The sequence below is a fragment of the Nerophis lumbriciformis genome, linkage group LG26, assembly GCF_033978685.3.
Source record: "Nerophis lumbriciformis linkage group LG26, RoL_Nlum_v2.1, whole genome shotgun sequence".
Classification (NCBI taxonomy): domain Eukaryota; kingdom Metazoa; phylum Chordata; class Actinopteri; order Syngnathiformes; family Syngnathidae; genus Nerophis; species Nerophis lumbriciformis.
The window spans coordinates 14,397,501-14,422,417 of NC_084573.2; the positions used below are offsets into that span (position 1 = coordinate 14,397,501).

The 24,917-nt window shown below is 39.7% G+C and overlaps 1 protein-coding gene across 4 annotated transcripts in view; it reads right to left on the reverse strand.

Moving 5' to 3' along the window:
• LOC133623874 (protein eva-1 homolog A) overlaps positions 1–23,623 on the reverse strand; it is a 285,918-nt gene extending 262,295 nt beyond the window's left edge. For 2 of the 4 annotated variants that reach the window (XM_072916260.1, XM_061987335.2), the window contains exon 1: positions 23,324–23,623. In XM_072916260.1, the coding sequence (XP_072772361.1) occupies positions 23,324–23,432 (109 nt within the window). In that variant the 5' untranslated portion in view covers positions 23,433–23,623. The remainder of the gene's footprint in view (positions 1–23,323) is intronic. The other 2 variants (XM_061987334.2, XM_072916261.1) reach the window with 2 other exon arrangements.
• Between the last annotated feature and the right edge of the window lie 1,294 nt (positions 23,624–24,917).

Genomic DNA, 24,917 nt, shown 5'->3' on the forward strand with positions numbered 1-24,917 from the left:
TGTGTATATTGTAGCGTCCTGGAAGAGTTAGTGCTGCAATGGGTTCTGGGTATTTGTTCTGTTGTGTTTATGTTGTGTTACGGTGCGGATGTTCTCCCGAAATGTGTTTGTCATTCTTGTTTGGTGTGGCGCATATTTACAACAGTGTTAAAGTTGTTTATACGGCCACCCTCAGTGTGACCTGTATGGCTGTTGACTATGTATGCTTGCATTCACTTGTGTGTGTAAAAAGCCGTAGATATCATGTGACTGGGCCGGCACGCAAAGGAAGTGCCTATAAGGTTTATTGTACACAGCGGCGTTTTATAAAGTCATACATTTTACTTTTTGAAACTGATACCGATAATTTCCGATATTACATTTTAAAGCATTTATCGGCCGATAATATCTGCAGTCCGATATTCAGACATCCTTAGTAGTGACTGTAGAATACTGTAGAATCCCCCCTCTAGACTTCTGTGCAAATGTTGCAAACAGCCCCTTTAACTTTTCTGAGAAACCGAATTTGCAAAACTGATAGGAAATATGTCCACTGTAGAGGACACTGCGTCGCTGAAAATAAAAGTTGAGAGACAAAGTCGATGTTCCCGCACAATTCTCTGCACTCAAAAATCCTTGTTTTTAGTAATAAATGTGATTCAAATATTTTAGCATTATGTTTGTGTTCAATTACAGTATCGTATTTTTCCGCCTATAAGGCACGCTTAAAACTCTCAAAACTCGACAGTGCGCCTTATAACCCGGTGCGCCTAATGTACGGCATGATTCTGGTTTTGCTAACCAACCTTGAAGCTATTTTATTTGGTACATGGTGTAATGATAAGTGTGACCAGCAGATGGCAGTCACACACAATAAATACATGTAGACTGCAATATGACTCAAGTAAACAACACCAACATTGTATATGTTCCATTGAAAATATAGAACATTGCACACGGCGCTCAAAAATCTATCAAAATGTTTTAGTACGACTTTGGTAAGCTATAAAGCTTGATGGATTGTACTGTGCTTCAACATACGAGAATTATTGTGGTGTGTGTATAAGGTAAGACATATTATCTGGCGTTCTGTTTCGCAATATTATGCAAAATCAACTTGTTCTTACTTTCTGGTACCTGCTGATCTGTATTTGCGATCTGCATAGGTCTTGAAAAATCTTCTTTTTCTCTATGTTCTTTATATGGGACATTCATCCTTCGCGGTTGCCATTTCTAATATAAAGTAGTATAAAGTTCCTACTTATATCTGCCACGAAAGCGCTAAAACATACAGGTGTAGTGAGTTTACATTATTCACCCAAGGAACTTTAGTTATTAGAGAGTTCCGGTCGGACGTTTTTTCACTAGACACATTCCCGGCGGATGAGGAGATGCTGCTCCGTTATTGATTGAAGTAAAGTCTGAATGTCATTAAAACAGTTAGCTCCATCTTTTGACACTTCTTCCACTACCGTCCTTGCACGCTACACCGCTACAACAAAGATGACGGGGAGAAGACGCTGACGAAGGTGAGCCACGTAAATAAGACCGCCCACAAAAGGGCGCATCCGGAAGAGACTGTCAGAAAGCGGCTTGAAGATGATCTGTAAAACATCATCTATGCAACATTTTGACCAAAGAACCACCATTACATGTTATGTAGACCAGTGGTCCCCAACCACCGGGCCACGGCCCGGTACCGGTCCGTGGACCGGTTGGTACCGGGCCGCACAAGAAATAAATAAAAAAATAAAATAAAATAATATTTTTTTTTCTTATTAAATCAACATAAAAAACACAATATATACATTATATATCAATATAGATCAATACAGTCTGCAGGGATACAGTCCGTAAGTACACATGATTGTATTTCTGTATGACAGAAAAATAAAATAAAATAAATAAATACATTCACCCCCGGTCCGTGGGACAAATTTTCAAGCGTTGACCGGTCCGCAGCTACAAAAAGGTTGGGGACCACTGATGTAGATCACAAGGAAGTCTTTTACATTTAGAAAAAAATAATAACAATATGACTCCTTTAATGCGCCCTATAATCCGGTGCGCCTTTTGTATGAAAAAAGATCGGAAATAGACCATTCATCAGCATGTCGCCTTATAATCCGGAAAATACGGTAAGTGTGTTTATCCCAAAAACATTCCTGCCACTTTATTTTACACACTATGGCATTTTTAAGTCTCAAATACCACAATAATATCGTACCGTGGCCACCCTCCTGTTGTCCTCGGGTCAAAATGACCCGCCACTGTGTTAAAAACCCAAAAAAATCTCCTAACCCAGGGGTGTCAAACTCAAATACAGAGTGCACCCCCGGCGTAGAATGCACCCCCTGACGGGAGTGTTATATTAACTAAAACCCACACTTAAAGTTTCCATGTGCAAGATTGAATCTATTTAAAAAAGTTATTTTATAAGAAGCCAAAAGTGCAAAAACAATAATGTTCGTGTTGGAGGAGTTGTGAATGAATGAAATATGAAATCCGTGCTGCAGTCACTGCTGGGCCACAACATTAGGTACACCTGCAGACTGCAGCACGGATTTCATATTTCATTCATTCACAACTCCTCCAACACGAACATTGTTTTTGCACTTTTGGCTTCTTATTAAATAACTTTTTTAAATAGATTCAATCTTGCACGTGAAAACTTTAAGTGTGGGTTTTAGTTGATTTAACACTCCCGTCAGGGGGTGCATTCTACACCGGGGGTGCATTATCCGGCACAACACCGGGACGCTACAATATACACCCCCGCTACCTCCAAACCCTGCCGCCCCCCCCCCCCACACACACACACACACACACACACACACACACACACCTTGTAGCGTCCCGGAAGAGTTAGTGCAGCAAAGGGTTCTGGGTATTTGTTCTGCTGTGTTTATGTTGTGTTACGGTGCGCATGTTCTCCCAAAAAATTTTTTGTCATTCTTGTTTGGTGTGGATTCACAGTGTGGCGCATATTTCTAACAATGATAACGTTTTTTTTATACTGGCACCCTCAGTGTAACCTGTATCGGTGAAGATCAAGTATGCGTGGCATTCACTTCTGTGTGCGTGGCCTCACTTCTGGCCGCACATTTTACGTAACTGGGCCAGCACTTGTTGGACTGGACGAAAAGGGGACGTTGCAATTCTCGGGAGGGGCACTGAAATGTGGGAGTCTCCCGAGAGGGTTGGCACGTATGAGAATTAGCGGTGTACCGCAGCACCGCCGCTGTATATGATTGGCGGGCCAGCTCTAGTGTGCCAAATTTGGCCCGCCGGCCAGAGTTCGACACCCATGGCCTAAACGATATTTTTTTTTACTTGAAATTTTATGACTTTTCCTCGATTGGCACCAACAGTAGCAAAAGTGAAATGTTGCTTTTATTCACATTTCCATGTAAGCTGTACAAAAAAAAGGTACAAAGGTGGTCTTCGGCAAAAAGAGTTGAAATCAAGGTCACAGAGTTATTTACACACCACAGAATGTTACATTGTTTTATATTCAATCAGGAGCAGAAGTAAACAAGACAAATCACGTGGTCTTCTCGCGGACTGCTGTGCCTTTGATCAGTCTCAGATCAATTAGTCGTAGACGTGAACAAGACAGTAGCAGAAGTAAACAACACAAAGGCGTTCTCGCAGACTACAGAGCTCTTTTTTCTGTGGATTTCCAGAGATTATAAAGGTGCTGCAGATGACATGGCCCCGAATTCTGTCTGTGCCGAAGCCACGAGTGTGCGTCATACCGCTGAAGAGGCTCTAGAGCTGATGTTTTTCCAGACGTCCAGCAAGACAACTCTGATTCAGAAGAGGAAGTGGAGGATGTATCAGAAAAAGAAGATGGGGAGGAATACAACCCAGAGCATGATGAATCATCTTCAGAAGAAGAAGAAATCCCTGAAGCTGAAAGAGAGACTTTCCTTTCAAAAAATGGCAGAATAACATGGTCCTCAGCAGCATATGACCAACAAGGCAGGCATGCAGAACAAAACATCATACAGATGACCCCAGGACCCACAAGGTATGTCGTTTCTCATGCCCGTGACATTGTCTCTACATTCTACCTGTTTATCACACCAGCAATAGAAAAAAATAATCCTGGAGATGACAAATCTGGAGGGTTTTTGCAAATATGGAGACAGCTGGTAATCTTACATTTTGTGGTGGATGACAAGTTGTTTCTTCAAGCAAGATGAAACTTGGTGTTTAAATTCAATTAAAGGGGAACATTATCACCAGACCTATGTAAGCGTCAATATATACCTTGATGTTGCAGAAAAAAAGACCATATATTTTTTTAACCTATTTCCGGACTCTAAATGGGAGAATTTTGGCGAATTAAACGCCTTTCTATTATTTGCTCTCGGAGCGATGACGTCACAACGGGAAGCAATCCACCATTTTCTCAAACGCCGAGTCAAATCAGCTCTGTTATTTTCCGTTTTTTCGACTGTTTTCCGTACCTTAGAGACATCATGCCTCGTCGGTGTGTTGTCGGAGGGTGTAACAACACTAACAGGGACGGATTCAAGTTGCACCAGTGGCCCAAAGATGCGAAAGTGGCAAGAAATTGGATGTTTGTTCCGCACACTTTACCGACGAAAGCTATGCTACGACAGAGATGGCAAGAATGTGTGGATATCCTGCGACACTCAAAGCAGATGCATTTCCAACGATAAAGTCAAAGAAATCTGCCGCCAGACCCCCATTGAATCTGCCGGAGTGTGTGAGCTATTCAGGGACAAAGGACCTCGGTAGCACGGCAAGCAATGTTCCCGCAGACGAGCGAGCTAAACCCCCTGGATGTCTTGGCTCACACCTCTTCTACCGTCCCTTATGCCACCGAAGATGATCAAGAGAAGAATATCGACCCTAGATTCCCTGGCCTGCTGACATCAACTCTAAAACTGGACAGATCAGCTTTCAGGAAAAGAGAGCGGATGAGGGTATGTCTACAGAATATATTAATTGATGAAAACTTTATTCATTACTCGCGGTTTTACGTAAATTATTATACATAAACTGTGTTTACCAATAATTTAGCTTAAAAACATTACAACACTTAAAAACAAACACATACCAATCGTTGGTTAGAAGGCGATCGCCGAATTCGTCCTCGCTTTCTCCCGTGTCGCTGGCTGTCGTGTCGTTTTCGTCGGTTTCGCTTGCATACGGTTCAAACCGATATGGCTCAATAGCTTCAGTTTCTTCTTCAATTTCGCTTAAGCCGCTGAAATCCGAGTCTGAATCCGAGCTAATGTCGCTATACCTTGCTGTTCTATCCGCCATGTTTGTTTGTATTGGCATCACTATGTGACGTCACAGGAAAATGGACGGGTGTATATAACGATGGTTAAAATCAGGCACTTTGAAGCTTTTTTTAGGGATATTGCGTGATGGGTAAAATTTTGAAAAAAACTTCGAAAAATAAAATAAGCCACTGGGAACTGATTTTTAATGGTTTCAACCCTTCTGAAATTGTGATAATGTTCCTCTTTAAGCTGCTTATATTAGAGGTTTAGTGAAGACGGGTCATTTTGACCCGGAGGATACAGGGTGTATACAGAAAATGAGGACAACAGGAGGGTTTTAAATACCCTCATAATATTTTGATATTATTACATCTCTACTAATCTACTCGTTTGATTGTGCTCGTTTAGCGGTGCACCTGATAGAGGATCGTTCACCACCACTAACCCAACATGATCTGCAGTCAGACTGCACCACTCGATTCTCTAGGGAGACTCCAGCTGGTCAAGAATGTGAAAAGTAAAGGATGTCTTTGTGCCCGAGGTATGCTAGGACCGTCCCTTCTCTTTCTTTGTTCAGTCCAAAAGGATGCCGGGTCAACATTTCTAAGAACGTGATGATGAAGTGGTAAGCGCATATGCCTCACTGCAAGAAGGTTCCATTCGAGCCTTGACTTTGAGAATTTAAAACTGAGTTTGGAAAGTCTAGTCAAGGACTCGACCAATGATCTTCATAAATTGCAAAAAAAACAAACAAACAACTGAACACTATTTGAACAAGTAAAGGAAATCCGTCAAAAAAAGAAACTTAAAAAAAAATTGTTTTCTTATCCAATAAACACTGTATGTACAGTAAGGTTGAGGCAAAAAAACTGATGCAAAAAATATCAAATATCTTCTATAATGATGTTTTTAGTATGATACCAATTACCAGTACCTGGGAATCAATACTCTGCGATGAGGTGGTGACTTGTCCAGGGTGTACCCCGCCTTTCACCCGAATGCAGCTGAGATAGGCTCCAGCACCCCCCGCAACCCCAAAAAGGGACAAGCGGTAGAAAATGGATGGATGGATGGAAGGATGGGAATCAATACTGGTACCAATTTTCAGTACATTTGTGTGTGTTCATGTGTTAATACATTTTAATTTGTTTAACTAGATGAGGCAATTCCTGAAGGAATTGCGTGTGTTGAAGTTGAACTGAAATCCTGGAATTTCTTTTTTGGAATTGTTGAAGTAGTGTACACAATTCCCAAACAGGCTGAATGTTTTGAAGTTGGAACAGTTTGAATCAGATGAAAAATGTGCGAGTTGTGGAACTTTGAAGATTTCAAGGGGAATTTTCCAAAACATTTGGGAATTTCGGGAAAAGCGGGACATTTTTTGAAAATGGTAAAAAAAAAATACTTGAATAGTCTGAATGAGTTGAAACGGTTGATGTTGGAATTTTTTGAAATCGGTCGAGAAATGTTGAAGTAGTGACATGTTGAATTGAGAAATGGTATTATGGAATTCCTGGAATTTCGGGAGTTTTTCCAGTTAAAAATATTTTTAGTTTTTTGTCCTAAGAGGAATGTTTTGACGGTAGAACGGTTGAAATTGATTAAAAAATGCGAAGAAGAAAGGGTGGAAATAGGGCTTTGGAAAACCAGGAATTCTGGAAAATCCTGACATTTTTTTTAACTTGGAAAAAAGGTAGTTTGAATTTGCAGGATGGTGGAATGTGTTGAAGGTGAAATGGTTTGAATCGGTAGAAAAATTTGGAAATGTGAAATGTGGAAAATGGCAAATTCATCTTGAATGGGAACAATGTCCCGGAAAACCCAGAATTCCGGGAAATTTCTGAATTTTTGGAAATTGTCAAGGAAAATCTCGTCATTCCCGAATAAGCTGAACAGTTTGAAGTTGGAACAGTTTGAATCGGATGAAAAATGTGGGAGTTGTGGAACTTTGAAGAATGTCCTTTTGGCAATTTCCCCAAAAATGTGCGAATTTTTTTGGAAAATGGTAAAACAAAATTAAACTTGAATGGTCTGAATGAGTTGAAATGGTTGGTGTTGGAATTTTGGAAATCGGTCGAGAAATGTTGAAGTCGTAACATGTTGAATTGAGAAATTGTGTTTTGGAATTCCTGGAATTTCTGGAATTTTTCCACTTCAAAAAACCACTTAGTTTTTTGTCCTGATTAAGAGGAATATTTTGACGGTGAAACGGTTGAAATGGTTTGAAAAATGCGGAAGGAGTAGTCGCCAGAAAAAAGGGTGGAAATAGGGCTTTGGAAAACCAGGAATTCTGGAAAATCCTGGAATTTTTTTGAACTTGGAAAAAATACAGTTTGAATTTGAAGGATGTGTTGAAGGTGAAATGGTCTGAATCGGTAGAAAAATTTGGAAAAGTGAAATGTGGAAAGTGGCAAATTCATTTTGAATGGGAAAAATGTCCCGGAAAACCCGGAATTCCGGGAAATTTCGGAATTTTTGGAAATTGTCAAGGGAAATCTCGCCATTCCCGAATAAACCGAACAGTTTGAAGTTGGAACAGTTTGAATCGGATGAAAAATGTGGGAGTTGTGGAACTTTGCAGAATGTCCTATTGATTTCAATGGCAATTTCCCCCAAATTTGGGAATTTCTGGAAAAACTGGATTTAAAAAAAAAAAATTGTGTAAAAAAAACAAACTTGAATGGTCTGAATGAGTTGAAATGGTTGGTGTTAGAATTTTGGAAATCAGTCGAGAAATGTTGAAGTTGTAACATGTTGAATTGAGAAATTGGGTTATGGAATTCCTGGAATTTTAGGAGTTTTTCCAGTTAGAAAAAAATATTGTTTTTTTGTCCTAACTAAGAGGAATATTTTGACGGTGGAACGGTTGAAATGCGTTGAAAAATGTGGAAGGAGCAGTCGCCAGAAGAAAGGGTGGAAATAGGGCTTTGGAAAACCTGGAATTCTGGAAAATCCTGGAATTTTTTTGAACTTGGAAAAAGGGTAGTTTGAATTTCCAGGATGATGGAATGTGTTGAAGGTGAAATGGTTTTATTCGGTTGAAACATGTGGAAATGGTGGAAGTTAGAGAAATGGCCAATTCATTTCGAATGGGAAAAATGTCCCGGAAAACCTGGCATTCCGGGAAATTTCGGGATTTTTGGAAATTGTCAAGGGAAATCTCGCGATTCCCGAATAAGCTGCACAGTTTGAAGTTGGAACGGTTTGAATCGGATGAAAAATGTGGAAAGTAGAGCGCCAAAATCTGGAGAAGAAGAAGAAGAAGTTGAATAAATAGATGCATTTTGGTGAAGAAAACCATGTGTGAATGCTTTAGAGCATTCACACAATAAAAGAATCTTGTTTTTGTTTAACAGCTAACAGTGAGTTGATAACTGTGCCGTCCAGTTGCTATATCTTGTTTCTTACACTTTTAAGTCTCATTTCAAGTATCATAGACTCTGGATGCAGTTGCAATTCCAAGACACTAGATTACAGGAGCGTATAGGCTCCGGTGTGTTGCCTCGTCAGAGGGGTAGTCTTTGCCATTAAGCTGAATCCAGTCTTTTGTTGAGCCCTACAAAGTGTTTATACCGTAAGTACTGTACTTATTTACACACTTGCTGTTTGATTGCAACGTGCATCTTAGTTGTTTTTTTATTGCCAAATTTGAAGGTGTTGAAATTGCCATGTACAATCGCTAATGCTAATAATTAGCCATTTCAAAGTACGGTTGTACAGTATACCGGTACTAATAAAGTAGCGCGGTACTAATGAATTAAAAAAACAGTGCTATACTGCTTTTGAAAAACTAATTTTTCACTGACAAGGCGCATGTTAATCAACAAACGCACTCACAGCACTTGCAAGCAAAACCGGTGTTAAGACAGAAGACGGACAATGGACGTGTTTTGGCGATAAAGGTGGAGCTAAAAAAACACCGAAGCTCTGCTCTGCAAGTGGTGCTCTAAAATTGTAACGATAACAAGTACAGGGGCCATATATTGTCGATACTACATCAAGATTTTTTATCAACAGAAAAAAATTGTTCCTTTTTAAAAAATTTAATATGTTTATAAACTCAGGAATTACGACCCTGGACACATGAAGACTTTAAATATGACCAATGTATGACCCTGTAACGACTTCGATACCCAAAATTTGTGGTATTACCCAAAAATAATGTAAAGTATCCAAACAACAAGAGAATAACTTCTTATTACATTTTAGCAGGAGTGTAGATAAAACATGTAAAAACTGAAAATTACCAGATATTAACTGTAAATAAAGTTAAAAAAGTTAAAGTACCAATGATTGTCACTCACACACTCGGTGTGGCGAAATTATTCTCTGCATTTGACCCATCACCCTTTATCACACCCTGGGAGGTGAATTGTGCCGTTTGTTATCGTAAGATTGGTAATAAAAGTTAAAAATAGCGTCAGACTTTGTGCGATTTCTTCTGGGGGCTATGATACATTACTTTAATTTCTTTTTCAACTAAAAAAACAAAACAAACCTTATCACACACACACACACTAGGTGTGGCAAAATTATTCTCTGCATTTGACCCATCACCCTTTATCACCCCCTGGCAGGTGAATTGTGCCGTTTGTTATCGTAAGATTGGTAATAAAAGTTAAAAATAGCGTCAGACTTTGTGCGATTTCTTCTGGGGGCTATGATATATAACTTTAATTTCTTTTCAAGTAAAAAAAAAAAAAAAAAAACTTATCACACACACACACTAGGTGTGGCAAAATTATTCTCTGCATTTGACCCATCACCCTTGATCACCCCCTGGCAGGTGAATTGTGCCGTTTGTTATCGTAAGATTGGTAATAAAAGTTAAAAATAGCGTCAGACTTTGTGCGATTTCTTCTGGGGGCTATGATATATTACTTTAATTTCTTTTCAACTAAAAAAACAAAACAAACCTTATCACACACACACACACTAGGTGTGGCAAAATTATTCTCTGCATTTGACCCATCACCCTTGATCACCCCCTGGGAGGTGAATTGTGCCATTTGTTATCGTAAGATTGGTAATAAAAGTTAAAAATAGCGTCAGACTTTGTACGATTTCTTCTGGGGGCTATGATATATAACTTTAATTTCTTTTCAAGTAAAAAAAAAAAAAAAAAAACTTATCACACCCACACACTAGGTGTGGCAAAATTATTCTCTGCATTTGACCCATCACCCTTGATCACCCCCTGGCAGGTGAATTGTGCCGTTTGTTATCGTAAGATTGGTAATAAAAGTTAAAAATAGCGTCAGACTTTGTGCGATTTCTTCTGGGGGCTATGATATATTACTTTAATTTCTTTTCAACTAAAAAAACAAAACAAACCTTATCACACACACACACACTAGGTGTGGCAAAATTATTCTCTGCATTTGACCCATCACCCTTGATCACCCCCTGGGAGGTGAGAGGAGCTGTGGGCAGCAGCGGTGGCCACGCCCGGGAATCATTTTTGGTGATTTAACCCCCAATTCCAACCCTTGATGGTGAGTGCCAAGCAGGGAGGTAATGGGTCCCATTTTTATAGTATTTGGTATGACTCGGCCAGGGTTTGAACTCACAACCTACCGATCTCTAACCACTAGGCCACTGAACAACTATGTTAATAATCCATCCATTTTCTACCGCTTGTCCCTCACATTTTTGACAAAATAACAATAAGAATATAAATATTACTGCATATGTCAGCAGCCTAATTAGGAGCCTTTGTAACCTGTTTGTTTACTTACTACTAGGGACGTTTTCTAGTATGTTCACTATGTTATTTAATGACAAAATTCTTTAAATCGCAATAAGAAACATATGTTTAATTAATCAGAAGATGTTTGTTTTTTTAAATAAAGCCAATAATGAGTTTTTTGTGGTCCCCTTTATTTAGAAAAGTATCAGAAAGTATTGAAAAGTATCGTAAAGTTTCGAAATACATTTTGGTACCAGCACCAGTACCAAAATATTGGTTTCAGAGCAACCCTAATCCAGAGTAAATTAGCATCTAGAAAAGTAGAGCCGTGCAGGACACCTTGAAGTACAGACATCGTTTGGTCGGTGCCTATAAAAATAACACATTTTTGGTACCCATTCCTGGTTTTTAGGGACCTGTACAGCAAAAACACTAGTTAAAGCTCATTTCTGGGACAGGGCTGTTAGTCACTCCCATGTCTTGAATTGAATTTGCTGGTTCAGTTCAGATAACAATCCTGGCATGACGCTAAATCAGTGCTACCTTGAATGATTGGACGAGTAGGTAAATACAAAACCCAAAACCAGTGAAGTTGGAAATAAGCAGGGGCGTCCATGAAAAAAACGTTGATTGGATGGCAGCATATGTGTTGCTCCAAAACCTGTATGTACCTCTCAGCATTAATGGTGCCTTCATAGATGTGCAAGTTACCCATGCCTTGGGCACTAATACACCCCCATACCATCACAGATGCTGGATTTTGAATTTTCGCCTATAACAATCTGGATGGTTATTTTTCTCATTGGTCCGGAGGACACGACATCCACAGTTTCCAAAAACAATTTGAAATGTGGACTCGTCAGACCACAAAACACTTTTCCACTTTGCATCTTAGATGAGCTCGAGCCCGGCAAAGCCGGCAGCAATTTTGGGTGTTGTTGATAAATGGATTTTGGTTTGCATAGTAGAGTTTAACTTGCACTAACAGATGTAGCGACGGACTGTAGTTACTGACAGTGGTTTTCTGAAGTGTTCCTGAGCCCGTGTGGTGATATCCTTTACACACTGATGTCGGTTTTTGATGCAGTACCGCCTGAGGGATCAAAGGTCACTGGAATTCAATGTTGGTTTTCGGCCTTGCTGCTTACGAGCAGCGATTTCTCCAGATTCTCTGAATCTTTTGACGATATTACAGACCGTAGGTGGGGAAATCCCTAAATTCCTTGCACTAGCTCGTTGTGAAATGTTGTTCTTAAACTGTTGGACAATTTGCTCACGCATTTGTTCACAAAGTGGTGACCCTCACCCATCCTTGTTTGTGAACGACTGAGCATTTCATGGAAGCTGCCTTTATACCCAATCATGGCTCTCACCTGTTCCCAATTAGCCTGTTCACCTGTGGGATGTTCCAAATAAGTGTTTGATGAGCATTCCTCAACTTTCTCAGTCTTTATTGCCACTTCTGGAAGCTTTTTTTGAAACATGTTGCAGGAATCAAATTCCAAATGAGCTAATATTTGCAAAAAATGACAAAGTTTACCAGTTCGAACATTAAGTGTCTTGTCTTTGCAGTCTATTCAATTGAATATAAGTTGAAAAGGATTTGCAAATCATTGTATTCTGTTTTTATTTACCATTTACACAACGTGCCAACTTCACTGGTTTTGAGTTTTGTAAAAAAGTCTCGGATTAGAAGCAAACCCCCAAAATAGTTTCAGATATGGTCTGTACTTGCGTAAGAAGCAAAGAAAACAATGGCCCACTGAAGTGTTTTGGAACATGTTGCTCCAAAACTAAGATTTCCAATCATTAACTCTCGACTATGACAGAACGCTTGCATAATCTCGTCTGAGTCCTTAGTATTGGTAAACCAACTCTAATCTGCAATCAGCCGCTTTCAAACACTTTCCCTTCTTGCCTAATTAAAGGGGAACATTATCACCAGACCTATGTAAGCGTCAATATATACCTTGATGTTGCAGAAAAAAAGACCATATATTTTTTTAACCGATTTCCAAACTCTAAATGGGTGAATTTTGGCGAATTAAACGCCTTTCTAGTATTCGTTGTGACGTCACATCGGGAAGCAATCCACCATTTTATCAAACACCGAGTCAAATCAGCTCTGTTATTTTCCGTTTTTTCGACTGTTTTCCGTACCTTGGAGACATCATGTCTCGTCGGTGTGTTGTCGGAGGGTGTAACAACACGAACAGGGACGGATTCAAGTTGCACCAATGGCCCAAAGATGCGAAAGTGGCAAGAAATTGGACGTTTGTTCCGCACACTTTACCGACGAAAGCTATGCTACGACAGAGATGGCAAGAATGTGTGGATATCCTGCGACACTCAAAGCAGATGCATTTCCAACGATAAAGTCAAAGAAATCTGCCGCCAGACCCCCATTGAATCTGCCGGAGTGTGTGAGCAATTCAGGGACAAAGGACCTCGGTAGCACGGCAAGCAATGGCGGCAGTTTGTTCCCGCAGACGAGCGAGCTAAACCCCCTGGATGTCTTGGCTCACACCGTCCCTTATGCCACCAAAGATGATGAAGAGAAGAATATCGACCCTAGCTTCCCTGGCCTGCTGACATCAACTCCAAAACTGGACAGATCAGCTTTCAGGAAAAGAGCGCGGATGAGTGTATGTCTACAGAATATATTAATTGATGAAAATTGGGTTGTCTGCACTCTCAAAGTGCATGTTGTTGCCAAATGTATTTCATATGCTGTAAACCTAGTTCATAGTTGTTAGTTTCCTTTAATGCCAAACAAACACATACCAATCGTTGGTTAGAAGGCGATCGCCGAATTCGTCCTCGCTTTCTCCCGTGTCGCTGGCTGTCGTGTCGTTTTCGTCGGTTTCGCTTGCATACGGTTCAAACCGATATGGCTCAATAGCTTCAGTTTCTTCTTCAATTTCGTTTTCGCTACCTGCCTCCACACTACAACCATCCGTTTCAATACATGCGTAATCTGTTGAATCGCTTAAGCCGCTGAAATCCGAGTCTGAATCCGAGCTAATGTCGCTATAGCTTGTTGTTCTATGCGCCATGTTTGTTTGTGTTGGCTTCACTATGTGACGTCACAGGAAAATGGACGGGTGTATATAACGATGGTTAAAATCAGGCACTTTGAAGCTTTTTTTTAGGGATATTGCGGGATGGGTAAAATTTTGAAAAAAACTTCGAAAAATAAAATAAGCCACTGGGAACTGATTTTCAATGGTTTTAACCCTTCTGAAATGGTGATAATGTTCCCTTTTAACTTCCTTTGGATTGGTCCAATCGTGTTATGTATACAACCGCAAACACACACCGTAGCAATTGCAGCGAGCTTGTAAACAGCTTTCATTACTTGCTGGCGTTTAAACACATGCAACTCTACAGTGTCGTCAGACCCGACACGCTCCTTTGCACCTTTACCCCGGCGGTGTGCTTTGCAACCATTAGGGCCACCATTAGGGACCAATTAACACAGACACAAAAGCTCCCTTCCTGCTTTATTGCACAGTAAACAACAGGCTTGCCTTGGGCTCAGTGTGGCTCAATAGCTTCTAATGAAACAAGAAAGGCTCATTTGCCCAACTTTGCCTCCTTCATTTAATCGAAGGTATCAGACGCTTGGCTTGGTTTTGTTTTTTACCGCAAATCAACAACTGTAGATTTGTCGGTGTATTACTGTAAATGCCAAAACGGCACCCCAGTTTATTACAGTAAAAAAAAAGTACTGTTTTTTTTCCATTTAGAGAAAAAAATGCTGTAAAAACCACAGTAAAATTCACAATTTTACCATGAAATGTATTGCTACTTTTACATTGCACAATTTGATGGATAACTTGCTTTGAAATCATTATTATTAGTATTTATTTCTTTTTTTTTTTTTAATGGTTTGAATGTTTGATAATATATTTTTGCATAATTAGACAATATTTAAGTGAACATAATCTGTGATTACATGGAGTACATATATATATTTTAAGAAATAATACATTTAGGAAGTAAAGTTACGGTACTTTATTGATACATATTATTTGCAGGCTAACCCCAAATAAAATGAAGTGGCGGGGTCACATCTGGCCCCCGGGCCTTGAGTTTGACACCTGTGATTTACAGTATTGCAAGCTGCTAGTTATTTTACTGCTATACGTACTGCTAGTAACGCTACAATTTAATAAAAACAATATAAGCAATTGTAATAAATAAAACAAATGTAAATGTGTAAATTTCCCAAGGACCCATTCAAATCACCACCTATAGGGCCCGTGGACTCACTTCATTGAAAACCTATCAATTATTTTTATTTTTTTTGCTGCAGCTGTTACATATACTGTAATATTGTACATGGTAATTGGGATTTGTTATTTATTGTATATATTATATAAAAATATAATATCAGTATATATTATATACTGTATATAAAGAAAAAGTTAAAGTACCAATGATTGTCATTAGTGAGATTATCCTCTGCATTTGACCCATCACCCTCACCCCCTGGGAGGTGAGGGGAGCAGTGAGCAGCAGCGGTGGCCGCGCCCGAGAATCATTTTCCGCGATTTAACCCCCAATTCCAACCCTTGATGCGGAGTGTAATATGTAAATATTACATATATGTTATATTTTTACTATGGTACATTTGTAGTCTACTTAATACCTGCATTCTCTTTTCCAGCCTTACCCTTTCCATCCTTTGAAACTGAGCTACTGCGTGGAACAATTTCCCTTGTGGATCAATAAAATTTGTTGTCGAAGTCTAAGTCTAAGATCACTGCTGCATGGAAAAAGTGGTCCGGCGGACCAAAATAAAGTGATTATGGAAGAAAATATGAATTTGTGCAGCAAATAAATTGAATAGTTTTGTCAGTGACTTTACTTTTAATTAGCTTTTTTTGAAACATCCTAAATCAGAGAAGAATGACCACACTTTAATCACTTATTGATTGTTTTGATTCAAGTCCATTGTGATGGTGGAAAAGTCAACTACCGTATTTTTCGGACTATAAGTCGCAGTTTTTTTCATAGTTTATGAAAGTTGCATAATGTTTTTTTCCTTCTTTATTATGCATTTTCGGCACGTGCGACTTATACTCCGGTGCGACTTATACTCCGAAAAATACGGTAATTCTAACTCTACCACAGTGTTTTTCCAACCACTCAGACTGTGAGATACAGTCTGGTGTGCTGTGGAAGATTATCTAATTTCACCTATTTGGGTTAAAAATATTTTTTGCGAACCAGTAATTGTAGTCTGCAAATTATGTGTTGTCGCTGAGTGGTCGGTGCTGTCTAGAGCTCGGCAGAGTAACCGTGTAATACTCTTCCATACCAGTAGGTGGCAGCCGGTAGCTAATTGCTTTGTAGATGTCGGGAACACGTCTTCTGAGACGATGATGGTTTGTCGTGATCACAATATTCAACCGACAGTGTGCAGGTGAAAAGGTGTCTAATGCTTAAACCAAAAATAAACAAAAGGAGAGTGCCCCTAAGAAAAGGCTTAGGGGAAGGCTATGCAGAACGAAACTACAACTGAACTGGCTACAAAGTCAACAAAAACAGAATGCTGGACGACAGCAAAGACTTACTGTGGAGCAAAGACGGCGTCCACAATGTACACCCGAACATGACATGACAATCAACAATGTCCCCACAAAGTATGATAGCAACAACTTCAATATTCTTGATTGCTAAAACAAAACAGGTGCGGGGAAAGGCGCTCAAAGGAAGACATGGAACTTCTACAGGAAAATACCAAAAAAAGAGAAAAAGCTACCAAAATAGGAGCGCAAGACAAGAACTAAAACACAAAAAAACACAAAAGAAGTCACGGCGTGATGTGACAGGTCATGACAGTACACCTACTTTGAGACAAGAGCTATAGTGATGCATGGTTGGTTATGGTTTAAAGCAGTGGTTCTTAACCTAGGTTCGATCGAACCCTAGGGGTTCAGGGAGTCGGCCTCAGGGGTCAAGACACACCCAACTCATCGTGTAAATACAAACTTTTCCCTATCGGCGTATTATGGATACCCCCAAACAATGTTCCCTCTAATTTTCCATCTGACTTGCAGGTGTGTAATTTGTTGTGAGTTCATGTGTAGGTTTTGTTCTTTGAACAAGGTGATGTTCATACATTTTGTGCACCAATAAAAAAAACATAACTTTGTCTTGAATTAGAATTTTTTATTTTTTCACTAAAGGGTTCGGTGAATGCGCATATGAAATTGGTGGGGTTTGGTACCTCCAATAAGGTTAAGAACCACTGGTTTAAAGTCATATCCAACAATTGCAATGATGACATTTTACTGTCAACTGAGTTTCATTTTTTTTTTAATAATTTCTGCTGGTGGTGTGCCTTTGGATTTTTTCAATGAAAAAAATGTGCCTTGGCTCAAAAAAAAGGTTGAAAAACACTGCTCTACCATACCAACTACGACATCTACCATGAATTGATTAACGTGGAACCCGACTTAAACAAGTTGAAAAACTTATTCGGGTGTTACCGTTTAGTGGTCAATTGGAATATGCACTGTACTGTGCAATCTACTAATACAAGTTTCAATCAATCAATCAAAACTAACAGTGAATCTCTAGAGCTGAGGGTTTTATGACCTGTACGTGCAACCTGAGTTAAAAAGTAAATGCAGCTATTGTCTATCTCTAAATTAGTCTTAGACTACACTGCAAAAAGTCAGTGTTCAAAAACAAGAAAAAAAAATACAAAAATGAGGGGTATTTTACTTGAACTAAGCAAAATTATCTGCCAATAGAACAAGAACATTTGGCTTGTCAAGACTTTCCAAAACAAGTAAAATTAGCTAACCTCAATGGATCTAAAAATACCTTCAAATAAGTATATTCTCACTAATAACAAGTGCACTTTTCTTGATAGAAAAAACAAATATGAGACCTTTTTGCTCAATATGTTGAAAAATATTCTTAAAAATGAAGTAAATGCTGGTGCCATTATCTTGACATAATGATATGTGCTCGGCATTACATGTCTTGAAACCAGCAAACTTATACTAAAAACGGATTAATTGTTCTTAATGGAAAGGCAACAAGACAACCGCTTGTTACTCTCGGGTTCTCGTCCAGCTCTTCCCGGGGGATCCCAAGGCGTTCCCAGGCCAGCCGGGAGACATAGTCTTCCCAACGTGTCCTGGGTCTTCCCCGTGGCCTCCTACCGGTTGGCCTTAAACACCTCCCTAGGGAGGCGTTCGGGTGGCATCCTGACCAGATGCCCGAACCACCTCATCTGGCTCCTCTCTGAGCTGCCACCTTACCGTGGTAGAGGAGTTTGCGTGTCCCAATGATCCTAGGAGCTATGTTGTCCGGGGGATTTCATGCCCCCTGGTAGGGTCTCCCAAGACAAACAGGTCCTAGGTGAGGGATCAGACAAAGAGCAGCTCGAAGACTTCTAGGGGAATGAAACAACAAGGATTCGGATTTCCCTCGCCCGGACGCGGGTCACCGGGGCCCCCCTCTGGAGCCAGGCCCGGAGTTGGGGCACGATGGCGAGCGCCTGGTGGCCGGGCCTGTCCCCATGGGGCCCGGCCGGGCACAGCCTAAAGAGGCAATGTGGGTCCCCCCTCCAATGGGCTCACCACTCATGGGAGGGGGCATAGAGGTCGGGTGCATTGTGAGCTGGGCGGCAGCCGAAGACAGGGCACTTGGCGGTCCGATCCTCGGCTACATAAACTAGCTCTTGGGACGTGGAACGTGGTATGTCAGACTTAGCCTTGTCGTGGTTTAACTCTAATCTTACTGACAAGATGCAGTGCGTCTCCCATAATAATGTGACCTCGGACTATGTTAAGGTAACGTGCGGAGTTCCTCAGGGTTCAGTTCTTAGCCCTGCACTCTTTAGTATTTACAAGCTGCCGCTAGGTGACATCATATGCAAATACGGTGTTAGTTTTCATTGTTATGCTGATGACACCCAACTCTACATGCCCCTAAAGCTGACCAACACGCCGGACTGTAGTCAGCTGGAGGCGTGTCTTAATGAAATTAAACAATGGATGTCCGCTAACTTCTTGCAACTCAACGCCAAGAAAACGGAAATGCTGATTATCGGTCCTGCTAAACACCGACATTTATTTAATAATACCACCTTAACATTTGACAACCAAACAATTACACAAGGCGAATCAGTAAAGAATCTGGGTATTATCTTCTACCCAACTTTCTCGTTTGAGTCACACATTAAGAGTGTTACTAAAACGGCCTTCTTTCATCTCCGTAATATCGCTAAAATTCGTTCTATTTTATCCACTAGCAACTCTGAGATCATTATTCATGCGTTCGTTACGTTTCGTCTCGATTACTGTAACGTATTATTTTCGGGTCTCCCTATGTCTAGCATTAAAAGATTACAGTTGGTACAAAATGCGGCTGCTAGACTTTTGACAAGAACAAGAAAGTTTGATCATATTACGCCTATACTGGCTCACCTGCACTGGCTTCCTGTGCACTTAAGATGTGACTTTAAGGTTTTACTACTTACGTATAAAATACTACACGGTCTAGCTCCAGCCTATCTTGTCGATCGTATTGTACCATATGTCCCGGCAAGAAATCTGCGTTCAAAGAACTCCGGCTTATTAGTGATTCCCAGAGCCCAAAAAAAGTCTGCGGGCTATAGAGCGTTTTCTATTGGGGCTCCAGTACTATGGAATGCCCTCCCGGTAACAATTAGAGATGCTACCTCAGTAGAAGCATTTAAGTCCCATCTTAAAACTCATTTGTATACTCTAGCCTTTAAATAGACCCCCTTTTTAGACCAGTTGATCTGCCGTTTCTTTTCTGCTCTCCCTTGTGGAGAGGGGGGACACAGGTCCGGTGGCCATGGATGAAGTGCTGGCTGTCCAGAGTCGGGACCCGGGTTGGACCGCTCGCCTGTGCATCGGTAGGGAACATCTCTGCGCTGCTGACTCGTCTCCGCTCGGGATGGTGTCCTGCTGGCCCCACTATGGACTGGACTCTTACTATTATGTTGGATCCACTACAGTGACGTGCAGTCACTAGAGGCAGGTGAGGCGGGGCCTCACTTGCCATCATGGAAAGAAAAAAAATTTAAAAAGAAAAAAATATATATTAAATTGTTAAATGTATCCAGTGATTATACTATAAAGTTACTTTCCATTTAACTTCACCAGTTTTAGATTATTTTTATTCAAAATCGCTGAATTTTCACATTTGCCGTTCAAATACTGAGAAGAGACGGTGCGGTGAACAGCAGCCAGTTGAGGCACGTCACTCAGTGCCTCAACATGGATGGACTCGGCTAACTGCTGGTCTGCTGTGCAGTGAGACCGTATTGCTATATGAACTATATTATACATTTCCATAGTTTAGTTAGCAGAGGTATATAATGTACAGTGTATTTTGTCAACAACTGTATCTGTGTAAAGTATTTCTTGTGCTGAGCGATCATAAAACGGCTGCAAAAGACGCACTGGCTGAGGCTCGCCTCCTGCACCCCCGCTGTAGAATGCACGGCAACCCCTGATGGGAGTGTTATTTCAACTAAAGCCCACACTTAAACTTTCCACGTGCAAGATTGAATCTATTTAAAAAAGTTATTTCATAAGAAGCCAAAAAGTGCAAAAACAATAATGTTGGTGTTGGAGGAGTTACGAATGACTGCTGGGCCAAAACATTAGGTACACCTGGAGACTGCAGGTGTATCTAATTCACAACTCCTCCAACACGAACATTATTGTTTTTGCACTTTTTGGCTTCTTATTAAATAACTTTTGTAACCTATTTTTATGGGCTTTCCTCTTTGTGATGTTAAGTTCCTGTTATGCGCTGTTATACAGTATATGCCTTGAGCTCTTATTTTGAAGGCGCTAAGAGCGGAGTTTTGACACGTTGGAGTGGAGCGGAAGTTTTTGAAAGAAGGTAAATAAAGTGGTCCTCGTGTAAACTGGAGCCTCCGTGTTTGTTATTTTGTAGTTTCATACAGTATAGGCGACATTTATAAACCCTCGGTTACACTTTTTTAAATAGATTCAATCTTGCACGTGGAAAGTTAAAGTGAGGGCTTTAGTTGATATAACACTCCCATCAGGGGGTTCATTAATCCAGCACAACAGCGGCGCATTTATAAGTAAAGGTAAGACCATAAAAACGTTTTTTTTTATTAAATGTGCTTTTTTGTGTGCTACAGTTTGTATGTGTAAAGTTAAAGTTAAGTTAAAGTACCAATGATTGTCACACACACACTAGGTGTGGTGAAATTTGTCCTCTGCATTTGACCCATCCCCTTGTTCACCCCCTGGGAGGTGAGGGGAGCAGTGGGCAGCAGCGGCGCCGCACCCGGGAATCATTTTTGGTGATTCAACCCCAAATTCCAACCCTTGATGCTGAGTGCCAAGCAGGGAAGAATGCTGGTATGAGCTTTTAAACATAACCCGTTAACTGCTGCCAATCAAATGGTGAATAAGATACTCTTTAGGGTTCATATGTTTGTAAATCTGACTGTGATGAAGTCAGTGCCTCACCAGCCATCAACCTCACCGCACGTCACTGATCCACTATGGACTGGACTCTCACAATATTATGTCAGACCCACTCAACATCCACTGCATTCGGTCTCCTCTAGAGGGGGGGGGGGGTTACCCACATATGCGGTCCTCTCCAAGGTTTATCATAGTCATTCACATCGACGTCCCACTGGGGTGAGTTTTTCCTTGCCCTTATGTGGGCTCTGTACCGATGATGTCGTTGTGGCTTGTGCAGCCCTTTGAGACACTTGTGATTTAGGGCTATATAAATAAACATTGATAGATTGACATTGATTGAACGTCACTTCGCTCAGGCAAATCATATTGTCTAAAAATGCATTTTTCCATCGATAACATGACATCACGCCAAGTGCGTGCTCTTTCAGTCAATTAGTGCGCATATATATACAGTCCGGCCCCCGGCCAAAAAAAATATAATAGTAATTTGGAGGTATTTATCTGAATGTGCTTTAACTATTTCTGTTCAAAATTGTTAGAAAAAATGTTAAATGTTTAAATATGGACTGTCAGTTTACTGTACTGTGTCTACTGTACTACTATATGAGTACATATTTTCTATTGTGTCATTGAAAATAAAACAGCAAAGTACATTTGGCTGTCATCTGTTTTAATTATGAGACTCAATTGTGTCAAAGTCATGATTTTTTGTTTCATGCTTGAAATAAGAGGTTATTACTTAAAAAAAGTAGTTTTATACTTGTGAGTGTTGATGACACAGCTTTGCAACAGTTAATATTATAGTTTCAAGCATGTTTTACTCAATATACTGTAGGTCAGTGGTTCTCAAATGGGGGTACGCGTACCCCTGGGGGTACTTGAAGGTATGCCAAGGGGTACGTGAGATTTTTTTTTAAATATTCTAAAAATAGCAACAATTCAAAAATCCTTTATAAATATATTTATTGAATAATACTTCAACAAAATATGAATGTAAGTTCATAAACTGAACATCAAATCAAGTAGGCTATTCCATTCATTACCATAAACCCAGAGTTTCCCCCATGCCATGATGGTTTGACCCTCACTAAAATGTCTGTCAAACAGAACTGTGAAAAGAAATGCAACAATGCAATATTCAGTGTTGACAGCTAGATTTTTTTGTGGACATGTTCCATAAATATTGATGTTAAAGATTTCTTTTTTTGTGAAGAAATGTTTAGAATTAAGTTCATGAATCCAGGTGGATCTATATTACAATCCCCAAAGAGGGCACTTTAAGTTGATGATTACTTCTATGTGTAGAAATCTTTATTTATAATTGAATCACTTGTTTATTTTTCAACAAGTTTTTAGTTAATTTTATGTCTTTTTTTCCAAATAGTTCAAGAAAGACCACTACAAATGAGCAATATTTTGCACTGTTATACAATTTATTAAATCAGAAACTGATGACATAGTGCTGTATTTTACTTTTTTATCTCTTTTTTTCAACCAAAAATGCTGATTAAGGGGTACTTGAATTAAAAAAATGTTCACCAGGGGGTACATCACTGAAAAAAGGTTGAGAACCACTGATATAGGTCATCAAATCTCAGCAACAAGCTGTAATATCTTACTGAGATCATTTAGGACCAAAACCCTTAAAACAAGTAAAACACTAACATAAAATCTGCTTAGTGAGAAAAATTATCTTATCAGACAGAAAATAAGAAAATATCACCCTTATTTGAGATATTTAATCTTACTTAGATTTCAGTTTTTGCAGTGTACGAGTTTGTGCATCCTGAATAATTGAATTTTATGTCGTATTGCATGCAAAGTGAAGGCACATGCTGCGTTGTTGTTGCTGTCTGCAGCCCTGAAAACACCTCCACAGACTAGTTTTGCACTAAAAAAACCCCAACATGATCACATCTGACCTGAGAAGTCTGAGGAGCCCTCGGCGAGGTCGCAGACGACGGCCAGGGACGTTATTCCAAACAGGAGCGCACAAGTGACGGCTGGCAAAGTCCCAGAGAGGTGGAACATCCTTGAAGCCTCAAAGGTGCATCATGCAAAGTCCACATTGGAAGGAGAAGGAAGAACCGTGGATGGCGACCAGGGTGGCGCACATTCAGACGTCCGGTTGTCCCAGCGTGCTGCAAGCATGTGAGGCTGGGATGGAGGCTTGATCTTCCTTTTTTTTTTTTGCTTCCTTCCTGCAGGAGGAAGCAGCCCACCTGGAGGACTGTCGACGCCATTTGCATGACTGATTTGACACCTGCAGACCAGATTGGACCGAAATGATCAACTTTTTAAATTTTAATATACAACACGCAGTGCGCATTTATTAAATATATAGGCTATTGTACACCAATTTGACAGAAAAATACTCAAGCATGTCATACTTAATGTTTTAAATTTCGCTAATTACGAGTATTAATTTGCATTTTTTTTAATATATTTTTAACCGCCAGTCGTGAGAGCTAATCCAAAACAGGCACTTTTTAAAGAAACTATGTCGCCATCTTGTGGCCATTATGTCACATTGCAACTACAATCTCATATAATACTGTCTAAGTTGCCAGACGTACAATAATTATCGTTTGTGCCATACTTTTACCCTTTGTTTGAGCAAAAACGCCAAAAATCTAATGATGTATGATAATTTCACCTCTTAAATACGACTTTTGGCACTTTTGCCGCTGGCAACCTTTTTTTCAACAGTGCTGTTAATTTATTAAATATAAACCTCTATTATAACCAGTCTGTGGTAATGTTTTGCTGGTATGTACGATAATTTCCCTCAAAATAAGATATTTTCAAGATTCTTGTACGATAACGTGTCATTTTCCATCGATAATTGTGTCTTTTCATCGAGATTGTTCGGAAAAGTACAGCTCTGACATGAACGTACATTAATATTTATAGTGAGGAATTGTATCTAAAAAGGTGGAGGTAAAAATCACAAAAAATAGCACAATCCACTCGAGCATGGCTTTCTTAATGTTTTAAATTTCTCTAATTACGAGTATTAATTTGCTTTTTTTATATATTTTTAACGGCCAGTCGTAAAATGTAATCCAAAAACAGGCACTTTTTAAAGAAATTATGTCGTCATCTTGTGGCCATTATGTCACATTGCAACTACAATCTCATATAATACTGTCTAAGTTGCCAGACGTAGAATAATTGTCGTGTGTGCCATACTTTTTTACCCTTTGTTTGAGCAATAACTAAAAAAATCTAATGATGTATGATAATGTGACCTCTTTAAATACTCCTTTTGGCACTGTTGCCACTGACAACCTTTCAACAGTTCTGCTAATGTATTAAATATAAACCTGTATTATAACCAATACTATACACAGTCTGTGGTAATGTTTTGCTGGTATGTACGATCATTTCCCCCAAAATAACACATTTTCATAATTGTCATTTTATGAACGTAAAACATTTTGTTTATTTTGTTGACCACTGTCCGAAGAAATAATAAACTAAACTAACTAAAGATTCTTGTACGATAACGTGTAA